This window comes from Quercus suber, unplaced genomic scaffold (assembly GCF_002906115.3).
Source record: "Quercus suber isolate HL8 unplaced genomic scaffold, Cork oak 2.0 scaffold_372, whole genome shotgun sequence".
In the NCBI taxonomy this organism is placed as follows: domain Eukaryota; kingdom Viridiplantae; phylum Streptophyta; class Magnoliopsida; order Fagales; family Fagaceae; genus Quercus; species Quercus suber.
In genome coordinates this window covers 332,427-347,086 of record NW_027069824.1, presented here as the reverse complement: position 1 = coordinate 347,086, position 14,660 = coordinate 332,427, and the positions used below count along the sequence as shown (strand labels likewise).

The 14,660-nt window shown below is 32.9% G+C and overlaps 1 protein-coding gene across 4 annotated transcripts; it reads left to right on the top strand.

Moving 5' to 3' along the window:
- Window positions 1–5,424: 5,424 nt before the first annotated feature.
- Window positions 5,425–13,276, top strand: LOC111991807 (ATP-dependent DNA helicase DDM1). Of its 4 annotated transcripts, none has more exons than XM_024023622.2 (16): window positions 5,425–5,571; window positions 5,817–5,893; window positions 6,498–6,758; window positions 6,858–6,944; window positions 8,027–8,373; window positions 8,495–8,684; window positions 8,755–8,930; window positions 9,570–9,639; window positions 9,725–9,914; window positions 10,604–10,702; window positions 10,805–10,899; window positions 10,989–11,108; window positions 11,883–12,002; window positions 12,104–12,202; window positions 12,293–12,403; window positions 12,768–13,276. In XM_024023622.2, the coding sequence occupies exons 2-16, from the start codon at window positions 5,825–5,827 to the stop codon at window positions 13,005–13,007; spliced, it is 2,274 nt and encodes a 757-aa protein (XP_023879390.1). In that variant the 5' UTR covers window positions 5,425–5,571; window positions 5,817–5,824; the 3' UTR covers window positions 13,008–13,276. The 4 variants fall into 4 exon arrangements, with proteins under 4 accessions (XP_023879390.1, XP_023879388.1, XP_023879389.1 ...); XM_024023620.2 differs by having other exon boundaries at window positions 6,498–6,761; XM_024023621.2 differs by having other exon boundaries at window positions 5,427–5,566; window positions 6,498–6,761.
- Window positions 13,277–14,660: the final 1,384 nt, after the last annotated feature.

Here is a 14,660-nt window from a genome sequence, read left to right as displayed (position 1 = left end):
GGGCAATAAATCATTAATTTCGCAGAAGCAATAGATCACTAAAACTAATCCACTTTATTGATTCCTAGTTGTGTCATTGGTAGTCTTGTTACTTGTACATAATATTCATAATCTACTTCCTATACTAAAAGCATTCCAATTAAGTAGTATAAGCTAAAGATAAAACCTCAGGACAAAATCAAATTGACATCAAAAGAGAAAAATCAATTGTAAAACTCTTGGTGACAAAATAACGTTCAAATGCATGGAAAGTGGAAACCACTTATTCGTTAGCTATGTATAATCAATCACCTTCGACCCAAGAGACATAATAATGTTGTGCATGTCTTGGCGCTATGACTCTGAAAGATAAGATTCATCCATTTGGTACCCAAAAGCCTCCAAGACGTCAATGTTGATTAGTTTCTCAAAATCTTAATTCCTTATTACATCGTTCGTTGTCAAAGGTTTTAAGATGAAGATAGCATATGTAAGAAGAGAATAGAGAGTGACAGTTGAGGTTTTGGAAGGAAATACACGTGAATGTGGCTCTTTGCCTTATCTCCCTTCTGTTCATATGTGGCCCCCGTATGTACAATGAGTACAAGGCTCCTTTCCTTTTCACCTCTGGATGTTGACTATCTATACAACAAATTTTCAATGGTGAATTTTCTTCTTTTTGGGTGGAAATGATTAGAAATACTTCTCAAATACTTAGCGTAGTTTGGTAACGTTATTCTAGTAATGTTGTTTGTATTTTTTGGTAATATATGTGAATGAAAAAGTGTGCAAAAATATGTATAATATTGTTTAAAAACTGAAAAATGTTGTTTAAAATACCATACCAAATAGCTCCTTATTAATACCGGAGGAGATACCAACTCACCAAATTGGTAGTGATGAATAATGGTGACTTCGTGAGTTAAACATCATTTTTACTCAACTTTATTATAAAAAATAAGTTTTCATAATTGTAAATATATATATATATATATTATAAAAATTATTGTGTATTGAATTTATTGAATTAATTATTATGTATGTTGAGGTAAAAAACAAAAAAGAGTTGCTAAATGCTTACTTTTTTTTTTTGTTTTATATTAAACAGTTGGGTAAAGTTCATTAAAAAATAAAAATAAAAAGTTTTAGAAATGTGAAAGTTTTAAAAAGCTGTATCTAATTTTTTTTTTTTTTTAAGGAATCTTTATCTAAATTAGGTTAACAAAATGTTTTAAAATAAAGCCATGACAAAGTTTTATGGAAAAAAAATGTCTCAATTATTATTTTACATAATGATTTAAAATTTGTTGAACTGCGAAATTTTTCTACTTTATTAATGGATGTATAGATTCATAAACTATTGTCGACTTTTATTTCACAATGCAATTTGAAAAGTAGCTTGGTACTCAATAGTTTAATTGATGATGTATTTTGTAGGTACATAACTATAAATAAGCCAAGTCAAGTCCGCTGTTCAAAGTTAGTTTGTCATTTAATTTGATTTTGAACATGAATCAAGCTCAAACTCATTACCAAACTAGGTTACATGCCCAAACTCATTTTATTCACATATCAAACAAGTTCAAGATTGTTCATAAGCTACTTAATTAATAGTTACTTTATATGGTATACACTATAATTGAAATTTCTTGCCCTCTCACAACTTTATGTTAAAAATTAACTACTATATTATAGTTGAGATTACATTACTTAAATTAATTAAATATAATGAATTTTATGTTTGGATTCATAAAAAAAAACTATATTCACCAACCTTATATATACATAACGGACTATTTATATTATCAATTAAAAAAAAGTTTTGATATCTTTTATATTCATAACCAAAATACATTATTGGTCCCTAAAACTAAGTCACTAAAGTGCATGTCACCCCAAGTTACCTTCAAATATTCCTACCTAGAGAACCTTACGCCAAATAACAAATCTAAATGTCTAGGTAGTGAACCTAGGCTTTGATACCACTAGGGAGATAATATGTTGGGAATACTCTAAGTAAGTAAATAATATAATATATAGTGACACTACTTTATCCAAAAGCTTAAACCTATGAGTTTGGTCCCAATCATGTCATATTAATCACTCACTTTTGTGGTTATTATCTAATGTGGATCAACACTTAACTAGCCATATCACTCACACAAATATTGCTAAATAAAAATAATAAAAAAAAACCATATCACTCGTGCGAATATTGTAAGAATATACTTGTGGATTTTAATTAGTACAACTAGTAAAGTTTACTCTCGTCAAATAAGAGACTCAAGATTCAAACCTTGTATACACCAAAAGCCAATAGGTATCTAGTGTGATTATTTTGGGGAAGAGAGAGAGAGAGAGAGAGAGAGAGAGAGAGAGAGAGAGAGAGAGAGAGAGAGAGAGAGAGAGAGAGAGAGAGAGAGAGAGAGAGAATATACTTGATTCATGAATATCAATTTTTAGGACATCTCTAACTAAACGTGCACGATTCTTGTTCTATACTTTAAGTACAATGCAGATAGTGATATATATATATATATATATATGTTTGTTTGATGTCAAAAAACATTATTACATCCCATTTGATGTAAAACCATCAAGTCAACAGCCAAAGGGAAAAATATTATGACAGAAATTGACTTAGGCACTAAGTATAAACACTTGACAACAAGTCTTGCATTTTATCTTTAAATTGAGCCATCTGAATTGTATATATATTTTTAAATGTACATGGCTTATATTTAAATAAAAATAGAAGGGAATTGGAGGATCTTATCTTGAGTTACCAATTTAATCTACTTAATTAGACTGTGCGTTCGCAATGGAGGGAGAAAAGAGGAGGGTAAAGGGAAAAATGATCGAAGTATACTAAAACTTTAGTGCATTATAGTCATATTTCATTCTCCTCTGTTCTTTCCACATCTCTCTCATCCAAACATAGGGTAGAATTGGAATGACAATTTGAAGGGATGTAAATTAAATATCACAAGTAAGAAGCTATTTATTTCTTTAAAAAAAAAAAATCGTTAATTTGACTCATTTGTTGCTTGTTTCTTTGATAATCAGTTCACATAACTACTTTCATATGATCACAATTTGTTTTTAAGTGGCAAAAAGTGAGTGTTAAACAATTATTTTTACATGAACTCACTATTAATATCATTTCTATTTTCACTGGTGACCACTTTCTATTTCAATTTAGGCTACATTTGGTTGAATGTAAAATATTTTCCGAGTGTAAAATATTTTCAAGTGAAAATATTTTCGGGAAAGGAAAATATTTTCAAGTGTTTGGTTGCATTATGAAAATTGTTTTAGAAAATGTTTTCACGTGTTTGTTTGCGTTCTGAAAATGCTATTTTTGTACTAGTTTCTCACGTTTTCTCAGCTTCCAAGCAAATTCTATAATAGAAAATTTCAGTATATACAGTTATCAAAACAAAAATCCATTAGCTCCATTCATTCACAAGCTGAACTCAGTCAAATTGAGAGAGAGGGAGGAAGAAAGAGTGAGAGATTGAGGGAAAGAGAGATAGATCGTTTCAACGAGATTGATCTTCAACGGCAGCGACGATCTTCAGCGACGACAATGAGATTGGTCTTGGGTGGGTCGAGATCGAGATCAGTCTTGGGTGGATCGGGTATTGTAGAGGGTGGGTTTGAGAGAAGTGTTTCGCTGGCGATGTGGGAGCGACGGATCAGAGATGTTGGAGGTGAGATGGGCTTTACCGACGTGAGGATGAGTTTTTCCTTGGTGGATTGGGTACATGCAGAGCTCAAAGTAGGCAGAGGTGAGGTTAAGTGGATTGGGTACGACGGCGTTGCTCATCAGAGTGTGGGGGACCTCGGACCGGTGTCTGCGTGTAGGGTGGAGTTGCGTCTCTCTCTCGTTCGTGCATTGGGTGGAGCTGAAGGGAGATGGGTTTCGGACCCATGTGTTATTTCTTCTCTCCCTCTCACTCTCTCTAAGTCCTGGAAATTATTTGAAGGTAAAATGAGGGTGTAATTGATTTTATGGCTGAAGCGGGTGATTTTACAATCAACGTGTAATTGATTTTCCATTTGATCATATTTTTTGTTAGAGCCAAACACACACAAGGGTGTAAAAGTAATTCCTGAATTAGTTTTCAGTTGAAACAAATGCAACCTAAGTGTCTGTTTGACATGATTAAGTATGCATTTGGATTAGCGCCCATGGTGCTGCATTTGCGTTTTCCTCTTTTTTGTTTTTTTTAATTGACATGCGCATTTCATGTGGGAGTGTTTATTAGTGGGTCCTGTGCACTGTGCATAGGACCCACCACCTCTTTGACAATCTAAATTTTTATTGGAATGACATTGTTCAGTGGGTCTCGTGTACTGTTCACGGGGCCCACAAATATTTTTATTTAGTAACTTTTTTGGTTAAAAATGGGTCTCACGGCACTATTCATACATTTAAAAATTATTTTGCTACAGTATTTTTAGTTATCAGCAAAATAAGCGATATCCAAACGGACTTTAAATTTGCAAACTTATTTTATTATTCAGCTTATTTTTGCTATTATTCATAGGTCTTATTGCATTTTTTAGTACTATTTATAGGTCTCACTGTATTATTTCACTTAAACTTTATCTTTGGTAAGGTTTGGATAGCACTTTTTTCTACTTAAAGTTAAGTTGCGTTTTCTGTTGTTTTTTTTTTTTTTTTTTTTGGCCGGCTTTTTTGACTTTGGGGACAAAATTTACTGTGCGAGCACTGTTCACGTAATATTTAATATTAAAAGTGGGTCCCACGGTACTATTCACACATTTAAAAATTATTTTGCTACAGTGTTTTTAGCAACAATCAGTTTTTATCAACTTTCAGTAATAATAAGCACTATTCAAATGGAACCTTTATCTATAGTACTTCCAATAAAAAAAATTTTAATTTCAATAAAATAAGTAGATCTCAAAACAGACTCGTGGAACAAATGGCAAGGAAAGTTGCGCCCACCTTATTCTTTTATACAACGAATCCAAGTTGACCCAACAAAAAAAAAAAAAAAAAATGTTAAAGAGTCAATTTAAACTAAAATAGTTTAATATTTAGATGATTTATAATTAAAAAATTTTAATGTTGTCCAAAGGACAAAAGTGCGTTCAATGTAGACAAACAGGCAGACAAAGCATGCAACCCCGTTTTCTGGGAAGTGGGAACCCATCTCCCCTCATACAGTCATACGCAATTAATCTACCACTACCCACTAGTGACATACGCCCAAGGAAAACCTATCAAACTCAAAGCCCTCAAAAATTGACCTTGCAAAAAACATGGAAAACAGTGTCCATATCTAGGTTGTCAGTGTAATTAAATAAACACTCCGAGGGTAAATTTTGAGTTTCAATTTCCCGCCCAAGGACTCCCCCGCAAAGCCATTAAAAAAATATATAAAATAAAAATAAAATAAATTTTCTCTCATACTGATATTTGGTAGCTCCCACTATCGCAAATTTCGCAACGTTTCATTTCATTTTTTCTCTGCTTTTTCTCTCTGGACTCACTCTAAACTCCACAGTGCTCCATTTTCTCTCTTCTCCATTCTCTACCAGAGGCTTCGAATCTGTGCGGTTTGTGTTTGTGCATTTCGTGCTTTTAATGCTTAGTAAAATCACTTTTCTGTGAACAATGAAGCTATCAAAGTCGCGTTGCGAACAGTAATCGTTTTTTTTTTGAAATCGAAAGTCGAAACCCTAGGGTTTATGGTTATGAAAATGCCTTTTGTTTTTTGTTTTTTGTTGTTGTAATTTTTGTACTTTTGGTTCTTTTTTGGTCTGCTTCGTTCTGATTTATTTATTGTTTGACTTAATGTTAGGGTTTGAAATGGAGGCGAACAACAAAACGAAGGACGACGGCTCTGCAGAGTCACCGACATCGGTGCTTGAAGACGAGGTTTGCTTTGTTTTTTTGTTTTCGCTTTGTTTGGTTCTCGGGATTATGAGGGAAAGTGAAGGCTAGGAAAGCAAAAGGAGAAAAAAAGAAAAAGAAAAAAGAAAAGAAAAAGAAAGTGAAAAGGAAATAGCTTAAAGAAATGGCACTTTTTTTGGGTCCATTTTCTGTATTTATGTATAGCTTATGAGAAACAAGTGGAACTCTATTGTTTTTTGAGGTTGGGATTTTTTGTTTAAAAGGTTGTGTTTGTGTGCCTTGGCGTTTCTCTCTTTGGTCTATTAACAGTTATTGAAATACTTACTTGTTGGAAGGGAAAGTTTGGGGGTTTCACAAGAGGCAAAATTTAGAGTTTAGTTACATTATGTAGTTATGTGGATTATATGGAAAGAATACAGTCAATGATGTTGAGCTACCTTTAAATTTCATGAATTTTTTGCATTTAAAGAACTTTAAATGACTGGATGACATTGGAAAATATTTATTTTTAGATTATAACTTTTGGAGATCCTCTTGTACCATATTTATAACCTGTTTTTGTTTTTTAAATTTAAACTGGAAGGAAATGTGTTTTAAATTAATGTTTTAAATTTTATTAAACGTGAAGGATATGTGCAAGGCAGAAGTGGAAGTTAAGTCAGAGGAAGAAATACTTGCAGATGCAAAAAATGGAGATACCTCTTTGCTATCAAGAAACATGGCTGAGGAAGAAGAGAAGCTGTTCGAAGCTCGGGTCAAGGAAGAACAAGGAAAGGAGCCTGAGGAGGCACCCCACTTGAATGATACCCAGTTTACCAAATTGGACGAGCTTCTAACACAAACTCAGATGTACTCTGAGTTTTTGCTGGAAAAAATGGATGATATAACAGTTGTATCCCCTCGTGCACTTTTCTCACTTGAATATTTATGGTTAGGAGAATCACTTTTCCTTTTTCTGATTGAGTTACTATGTTTTTTGCATGGATAGAATGGAGTGGAGCCAGAAAGTGAAACTGTTGAAAAGAAGACAGGTCGTGGTCGTGGATCAAAAAGAAAGGCTTCTACATACAATACTGTGAGCATTTCTGTGATTTTTTTATAAAATTTTTTAATTTTTTATGTTGATATTGTAATTTGTTGTATTTACTCTATACAGGCTTCCTATTAATTAAATTAAGTTTGTTCTGTTGTATTGTGTATGTGTAAATTGTAAAAATCTGCCTTTATATACAGATGAAAATTTATAAAACTAACAGACAGAAGTTCAAATAGAGGATATTTGATCACTTATTCTTGTATTTATGGGTTATCTTCTGACTACTCTTAATCGTAAAGCTGATTAAAGTTTTCATGGATGTGTAAAGGGAGTAACCGCCTTTTCAGAAAGTTTTTACAATGACACAGGAAATATATTGAGACTGCCAAATTTAGATTTTTTGTTTGTGGAAATTGAGGTGGCCAAAATAATGATTCAGGAAGCTTGAGTTGCTTTATTTATGTTGTTGCACTAGGTATGGTGAAAAAAATAAGTATTTGTTTTGTCACATGTGCTCATATAGAATCATAGGTAGGTTTTGTGTAGAAATCCTTGTTTTCTTGTCTTTTATTTATAATTATCTTTCCTTCTCTCTTATGCCGTGTTACTTTATCTTGATTTGATATGTAATTCCAGGTAGGTTGGATCATTTGTTAAATGAGCTAGTTGGTTGTCTGGATGCATTTGTATTCCTACATAAAGTGCATCAGTTTTTGTCAGGGACGCATGTTTACAGGCCTTTTGATATCTGGAAAGTTAAATATATTGTTCCAACATTTAGTAGGCCATTTTTTTTTCCAACGGACTCTTTTATAATCCTGTTTGTGGTTCCTTTTAAGCAACCAGCTTTGTAAACCTGATGACATGGTTTTTTCTATTCACGATTAATCAACTGCTATAAGTCTATATTGGGTCAGATATTGTATTAGTGCATTTTAACATTTTTCTGAATTCCAATGTTTATAGACTCTCTTCTCTTGTACATAATTTCTTTCTTGATGTTGTTTGTACATACTTCTTGTGGCTATTTCATCCTTTGCATGAAGTAGTCTTTTTTAATAAAATTTTTCTTACTTATATAAAAACAAATTTTCCTGAATTCCTATTATTAACTTTTTTAGAGGAAGGCCAAGAGGGCAGTTGAAGCCATGCTTACAAGATCTGAAGAAGCCAAGAAACCTGAAGATGTGAACCTGACTGAGGAAGAAAGAATTGAGAAAGAACAGAAAGAACTTGTACCTTTGTTAACTGGAGGAAAACTGAAGTCCTATCAACTTAAGGGTGTAAAGTGGTTGATATCATTATGGCAAAATGGGCTGAATGGGATCCTTGCTGATCAAATGGGGCTTGGGAAAACAATTCAAACCATTGGCTTTCTTGCGCATTTAAAAGGAAATGGACTGGATGGGCCTTATTTAGTAGTTGCTCCTCTTTCTACTCTCTCAAATTGGGTAAATGAGATTTCAAGGTAAATTCTTATCTTGAACTTTGCTAAACTAGCCTGAATCAAGTATTGCTTCCATGTGCATCCTCATATTTTATTATTATTATTTTGTAAATTTTTTTTTTTTTGGTGGATTTAAAAAAAGGTTTACACCCTCAATGAATGCTATCATTTACCATGGTGACAAGAAACAAAGAGAGGAGTTACGAAGGAAGCACATGCCTAGAACAATTGGCCCCAAATTTCCTATAATTGTAACTTCTTATGAGGTGGCCTTAACTGATTCAAAAAAGTATTTGAGGCATTATAGTTGGAAATATCTTGTGATTGATGAGGTGAGTGATCCGACTAATTTGTCTGCAGGGTTGCTTTTGCCTTTTCTTACCTATATCTTTCTTCTTAAAGGGACACAGGTTGAAAAACTCAAAATGCCTATTGCTGAAGCAATTGAAATACTTACCGGTAGAAAATAAGCTTCTGTTGACTGGGACACCCCTGCAGAATAATTTGGCAGAGCTTTGGTCTTTGTTAAACTTCATTTTGCCTGATATTTTCTCATCTCATGAAGAATTTGAGTCATGGTAAGTATGCTTTGCCTATCTGTCATTATTATTATTATTATTTTCGAAAATTCCATATTCTCTATTTTGATTTTTGTTAGTCTTGTAACCTGTTTTATGAAAAGGTGAACTATCTTTTTAAGTAAAATGGCAATATAAAATGGGAAAAGTTAACGGATGCCCTAAGAGCATTGGTTTAGGAAGTATTTTTAGAAATCTTTTATGGGAAAAGAAAAAAGTAATTGATTATTTTAATAGCTTTTTATATTTCCCATAAAAGTGGTATTAAAATTTTCTTAAAATGGTCCACTAACAAATGCCCTAAGGACACCCATTAATGGGCCCCACATAAAATATAATGATAGAGCTCATACTCCATGAATACTTTTTGTTAGCCTCTTTCTATATCGATACTGCTATATGCTTCTTTATTTCTAAATGCTGATGTATTCTCAGTTGGAAAAGAAGTCATAATCTGGTTCCCCTAAATATTGTAGCAATCCCACAATTAATAGTATAGCATTCATTTGAGTGGAAGATGAATTGATTTTGATATATCAAGACTGTGTTAGCTTGCTACAAGAACAGGGATTACCATACTCTGATGATGATATATGCTACTTATGACAAATTATTAGATTTTGAAGCACTTTTTTTCAGGTTTGATCTGTCAGGAAAGTGCAACAGTGAAGCAATGAAGGAAGAAATGGAAGAGAAGAGAAGGACTCAAGTACTTATACTTGCTATAATTGTAGATTACATATTAAGCAATTTACAATGAATATGTAATGCTTATTGGCTTTTCATTACTGTAGGTGATAGCAAAACTCCATGCTATATTGCGTCCGTTTCTTCTAAGAAGAATGAAGACTGACGTTGAGCAGATGCTGCCTCGAAAGAAAGAGATCATACTGTATGCTACAATGACTGACCATCAGAAGAATTTCCAGGATCACTTAGTTAACAAGACCTTGGAAGACTATTTGATTGAGAATGCAAGCGCTGGTACTAGATCAATTTTGTTAGTGAAAAGCTCCAATGAGTTTGCATTGAGAAAAGAAAGACATGGGACTCATGCCCTGTGCAATTTATTATCTGGATTTACTTTTATTCTCCATCCTTGTGTCTACGTAGGGAATTTTTTGTTTGTTTTTTATTTCGTTTCAAAGTACAATCATTGACAAACAAAAATTTCATCCTGCATTGATGATGGGAGCACAATGTATGGATTAGGTCATATTTGAGGCTGTTGCTACTAATGTTAATGTGCCAGATCATTTAATATTATCCTTCCAAGGCACAAACAGCTGGCCTAATGATCCTTGCATTCTTATTGATTGTTGATTTTAATTGCAGATTAGAAGAAAAAGATTTAATGATGATGCTGTCATCTGTACTTTTCATTTTAATTTATTTTTCTGCTGTAGTTGAGTCATTTGCATTGCTTGTCCAATCTAATGCAACAGCATCCAGTGTCTCGTTCTAGAAAAAAAAATGGTATTATGGCTTTGGTTACTTGTATCATATTGGTCGTTTTATAAGCTGGATCAGGATTTTGGATGATCATACAGCATGTTAACTTTGACATGTTGGTAGGATTTATCTATCTGATGAAAGACTTAAAATTTGTTAATTAATGTTAATGTTTTTTATTTTTTTTCAGTTTATTGTAATATGATTTCTGTAATTTTCAGGTTGTCGTGGTATGAAAGGAAAGCTTAATAATCTGATGATCCAACTTCGGAAGAACTGCAACCATCCTGACCTCTTGGAGTCTGCCTTTGATGGCTCATGTATTTATATATTTATGTGCAATTTATTTTGGGTATTCATATCAAATGGGTGATGTACAACTTTCCCAAGTCATTAATTTTTCCTTATTTTTTTGTTCACAGATTTTTATCCGCCTGTTGAAAAGATAGTTGAACAGTGTGGTAAATTTCGTTTACTGGACCGGCTATTGGAACGGTTGCTTGCTCGTAAACATAAAGTATGGTTTTGATCTTTTCTCATTTAGTTCGCATTTATTCTCATTTTTTATTTAGTTGCCTATTCATCTTCCATTTAATTTGGAATCAGGTTTTGATCTTTTCCCAGTGGACCAAAGTTTTGGATATCATGCATTACTACTTTGTTGAAAAAGGACTTGAAGTTTGTAGAATTGATGGCAGTGTGAAGCTTGACGAGAGGAGAAGACAGGTTTATGTTTCTCTAAATTTTATGAGAATATGAAGCCTATTTATGTTGATTCCTGTATTACTCATTTGATAATTTTAAGAAATTTTTAAATGCCAGTCTTGTAAATTTGCATATAGTGTAAATATTTTAAGTTGTGGTGCAGTGAAGAATGGGAAGCTGTTAGTGATATTAGTAGGAGTCTTTTTAGTCGTTGGTGTGTTATACCAAATTTCTGATGTGCCATTTCATCCAAACTTCCTGTTTGTTTTGCTGCAAGCCATTTAAGCATCTTGTGACACTCAGATTATTTATTAAACTGAGCAGTTTGTCTTTCCTTGTCAGTGTCTTTTCTCTTTTTGCACCTTCAATGCAATCTAAGCACCTAGGTGGCAAATGGCATAACTGTGTACTGGTGAAGGAAATATGCTCCTTCTGATAGGCTGCAATCTGACTCTTGCATCTGTTACTACAATATGATCTACTTATGGTTTTGTTTAATGAGTCTTGTTTAGTTGAAGGATGTAATTTTAATTTTTTTTTCCCGACATATCTATTGTTGAAAGTAGACAAACTCTGGAAAAAAAAAAAAAACATTTCCAGTTGTGTTAGTGTATTTGAGTGTGCAATGTGCATTATTATGTGTTAGTGAAGATGGTTTATTTCTCTTTTTTCAGCATTACCTGTTTTTTTATTGTGTTATAAACATGCAATTTCTTTGGGGGTTTCCATAAATTGGATATTGTGGAGGGTTATCAAATCTAGCTTATTGGAAAATCATCTATGTTTTGTAATCAGATCCAGGAGTTCAATGATGAGAACAGCAATTACAGAATATTTATTTTAAGCACCAGGGCTGGTGGACTGGGTATCAACCTCACTGCAGCCGATACCTGTATACTCTATGACAGTGATTGGGTATTTTCTTGATGCTATATTCTCTTATCGCTTTCTTTTGCTACCATTATAAAAACGTATTTATAAAGTTTTAAAATGATTTCTTTTCTTTTGCATCCCAGAACCCTCAAATGGATTTGCAGGCCATGGATAGATGCCATAGGATTGGTCAAACCAAGCCTGTTCATGTTTACAGGCTTTCAACCGCCCAATCTGTAGAGGTAACTCTTATGGTTTTTGTTTCTGTTCTTATTATATAACTAAACAATTCCTTTTGGTACCTGAACATTTTACAAAGTTCCCGTCAACAGGGTCGCATGTTGAATAGAGCTTTTAGCAAGTTGAAGCTTGAGCATGTGGTCATCGGGAAAGGGCAGTTTCACCAAGAAAGAAACAAGCCTAATGGCACAGATATCACGGAGGTTTGCCATATGCACTTAATTTTTCCTCCAAATATGTTATTTACTATACGTTGGTATGCCACTCCTATGTTGGTTTTCTAGAATTTTCCCCCTCTTAAAAAAATGGAAATTATTTATGGCATTTCTTGTTAATGAATATCGTAGGCACGCTGGGGCTGGGGCCTGCTTGCTTTCTGAAATTTAGTGGGCTTAGTTGATTAAGTTGTGATTTTATGTAATTGTGTATGTGCTAGTTTTAGATTAAATTCTGAGCAGGACCGTGAGAAACAGAATTTTAGGGTTTTTTTTTTTTTTAATAATTATTTTATCCCTCCGATGGTTGGTGATTAGCATTTCAAAGTTAATGTGAGTTTGTATCTTGCAGGAGGAGGATCTTCTGGCACTTCTCCGAGAGGAAGAAACAGCTGAAGATAAGATGATACAAACAGATATTAGTGATGAAGATTTGGAAAGGGTCATGGATAGAAGTGATCTGGTTGTAGGTGCATCGAATGTTGATGAAGAATCCAATGGTGCTATTGCTTCAATTCCCCTCAAAGGCCCTGGTTGGGAGGTGGTGATACCAACTGCAACTGGAGGCATGCTCTCTACTCTTAACAGCTAAGTACTTGTCTTGTGGGCATGGAACTTGGACGATTTTGGGGCTGAATTATCTTTGATTTTTGTGTTCGGGATTTTTGGCTTCTTTGTAAGGGCTTGAACTGGTCGGAGCAGAAAAACGCTATGGAAGGGCTCTTCCTTTTGTAAATGTATGCGAGAGCCATTTTGTATTTACTGTTAACTTGACATGTGGAGAATGTTCCATGCCCAAGACATAGGTATAAGATGAAATTTAAATGTGATGAATGCAGACATTGCGTAATTAAGTCAAAATTATTTCTTCTGTGTATTGATGTCTGATGGCCAGACAAAAAAGTACGAAAAAAGGAGTTTAGAATCAGTGAATGTCAATGTCTACTCCTGGCACTTGAACTACAACTCACTATATGATGGTGTTAATTTGTGGGTTTTTGGGAGTTCATTCCGTCATGTAGATAGTGAAGTAAGAATGCCTTCTAGGCTTGAAACATTTTTAATATTGTATAAGAATTTCGATTGAGTTGTGAAAATCATGTAGATGGTCAAGTGAGTTATTTTATTCTTGGTACATTCATGGTTGGAGGTGGGGGAATTTAATCCTTGAATGTTTGTTTTGAAAACACTAGAAGATGGTAATCAATTTAGCTATGAGACATTTGACGAGTGAGAATATTTTTCGAGGCTTGGTTATTTTTAACAATGTATAAGAAATTAAACTCATGGAATCTCATTTCATAGAGAAATTTTAAAATGGTTGGGGGTGGGATAATTTAAATCTTGAATGTTTTTATTAGAAACCCTAAGAAATGTGAGATATTTGTTGAGACCTGATTATTATAACAACGTATTGGAATTTTGAAGTTGTGGAAGCCCATTTTAGAAAGAAATTAAAAAAAAAAAAATTCTAGCTCTTGATATATGAGATATTTGTCAAGGCTTGGTTATTTTTAATAATGTGTAAATTTGAAATTAAGGAAGCTCATTTCATAAAGAAAATTAAAAAAAAAAAAAATTGTTGCCTTAACTGAGCTATGAGACTCTTGATATGTGAGATATTTGTCAACACTTGGCTATTTTTAACCACATATAAATTCAAAGTCATGGAAGCTCATTTCATAAAGAAATTAAAAATAAATAAATAAATAAATAAACAAAGAGGCTTGATATATGAGATATTTATCGAGAATTGGTTAGTTTTAACAATAGTATATAAGTTCGAAGTCATGGAAACTCATTTCATAAAAAAAAAAATTTTAAAATATAAATTTTTAAAAAAGCTTGATATGTGAGATATTTGTCGAGACTTGACTACTTTTAACAATTTATAAGTTTGAAGTCATGGAAGCTCATTTCATAAAGAAAATTAAAATAATTAAAAAAAAAAGAGTTCAAAAATTCATAAAGAAATTTTTTATAAAAAAATTGTTGTCTCAACTGAGCTATAAGACTCTTGATATGTGAGATATATGTCGAGGCTTAATATGTGAAATATTTGTCATGACTTGGCTATTTTTAACAATGTATAAGTTCAAAGTCATGGTAGCTCATTTCACAAAGAAATTAAAAAGGCTTGATATATTAGATGTTTATCAAGACTTTGTTAGTTTTAACAATGTATAAGTTCAAAGTCACGAAAACTTATTTTATAAAAAAATATAAAATTTTAAAGAGGCTTGAT

Coding starts and splice junctions, on each gene's coding strand:
- LOC111991807 (XM_024023620.2), top strand. CDS start 5,825: ATGGAGGCGAACAACAAAACGAAGGACGACGGCTCTGCAGAGTCACCG. Junction 10,703..10,804: donor GTCTGCCTTTGATGGCTCAT/GTATTTATATAT, acceptor TTTTGTTCACAG/ATTTTTATCCGCCTGTTGAA. Junction 12,404..12,767: donor ATGGCACAGATATCACGGAG/GTTTGCCATATG, acceptor TGTATCTTGCAG/GAGGAGGATCTTCTGGCACT.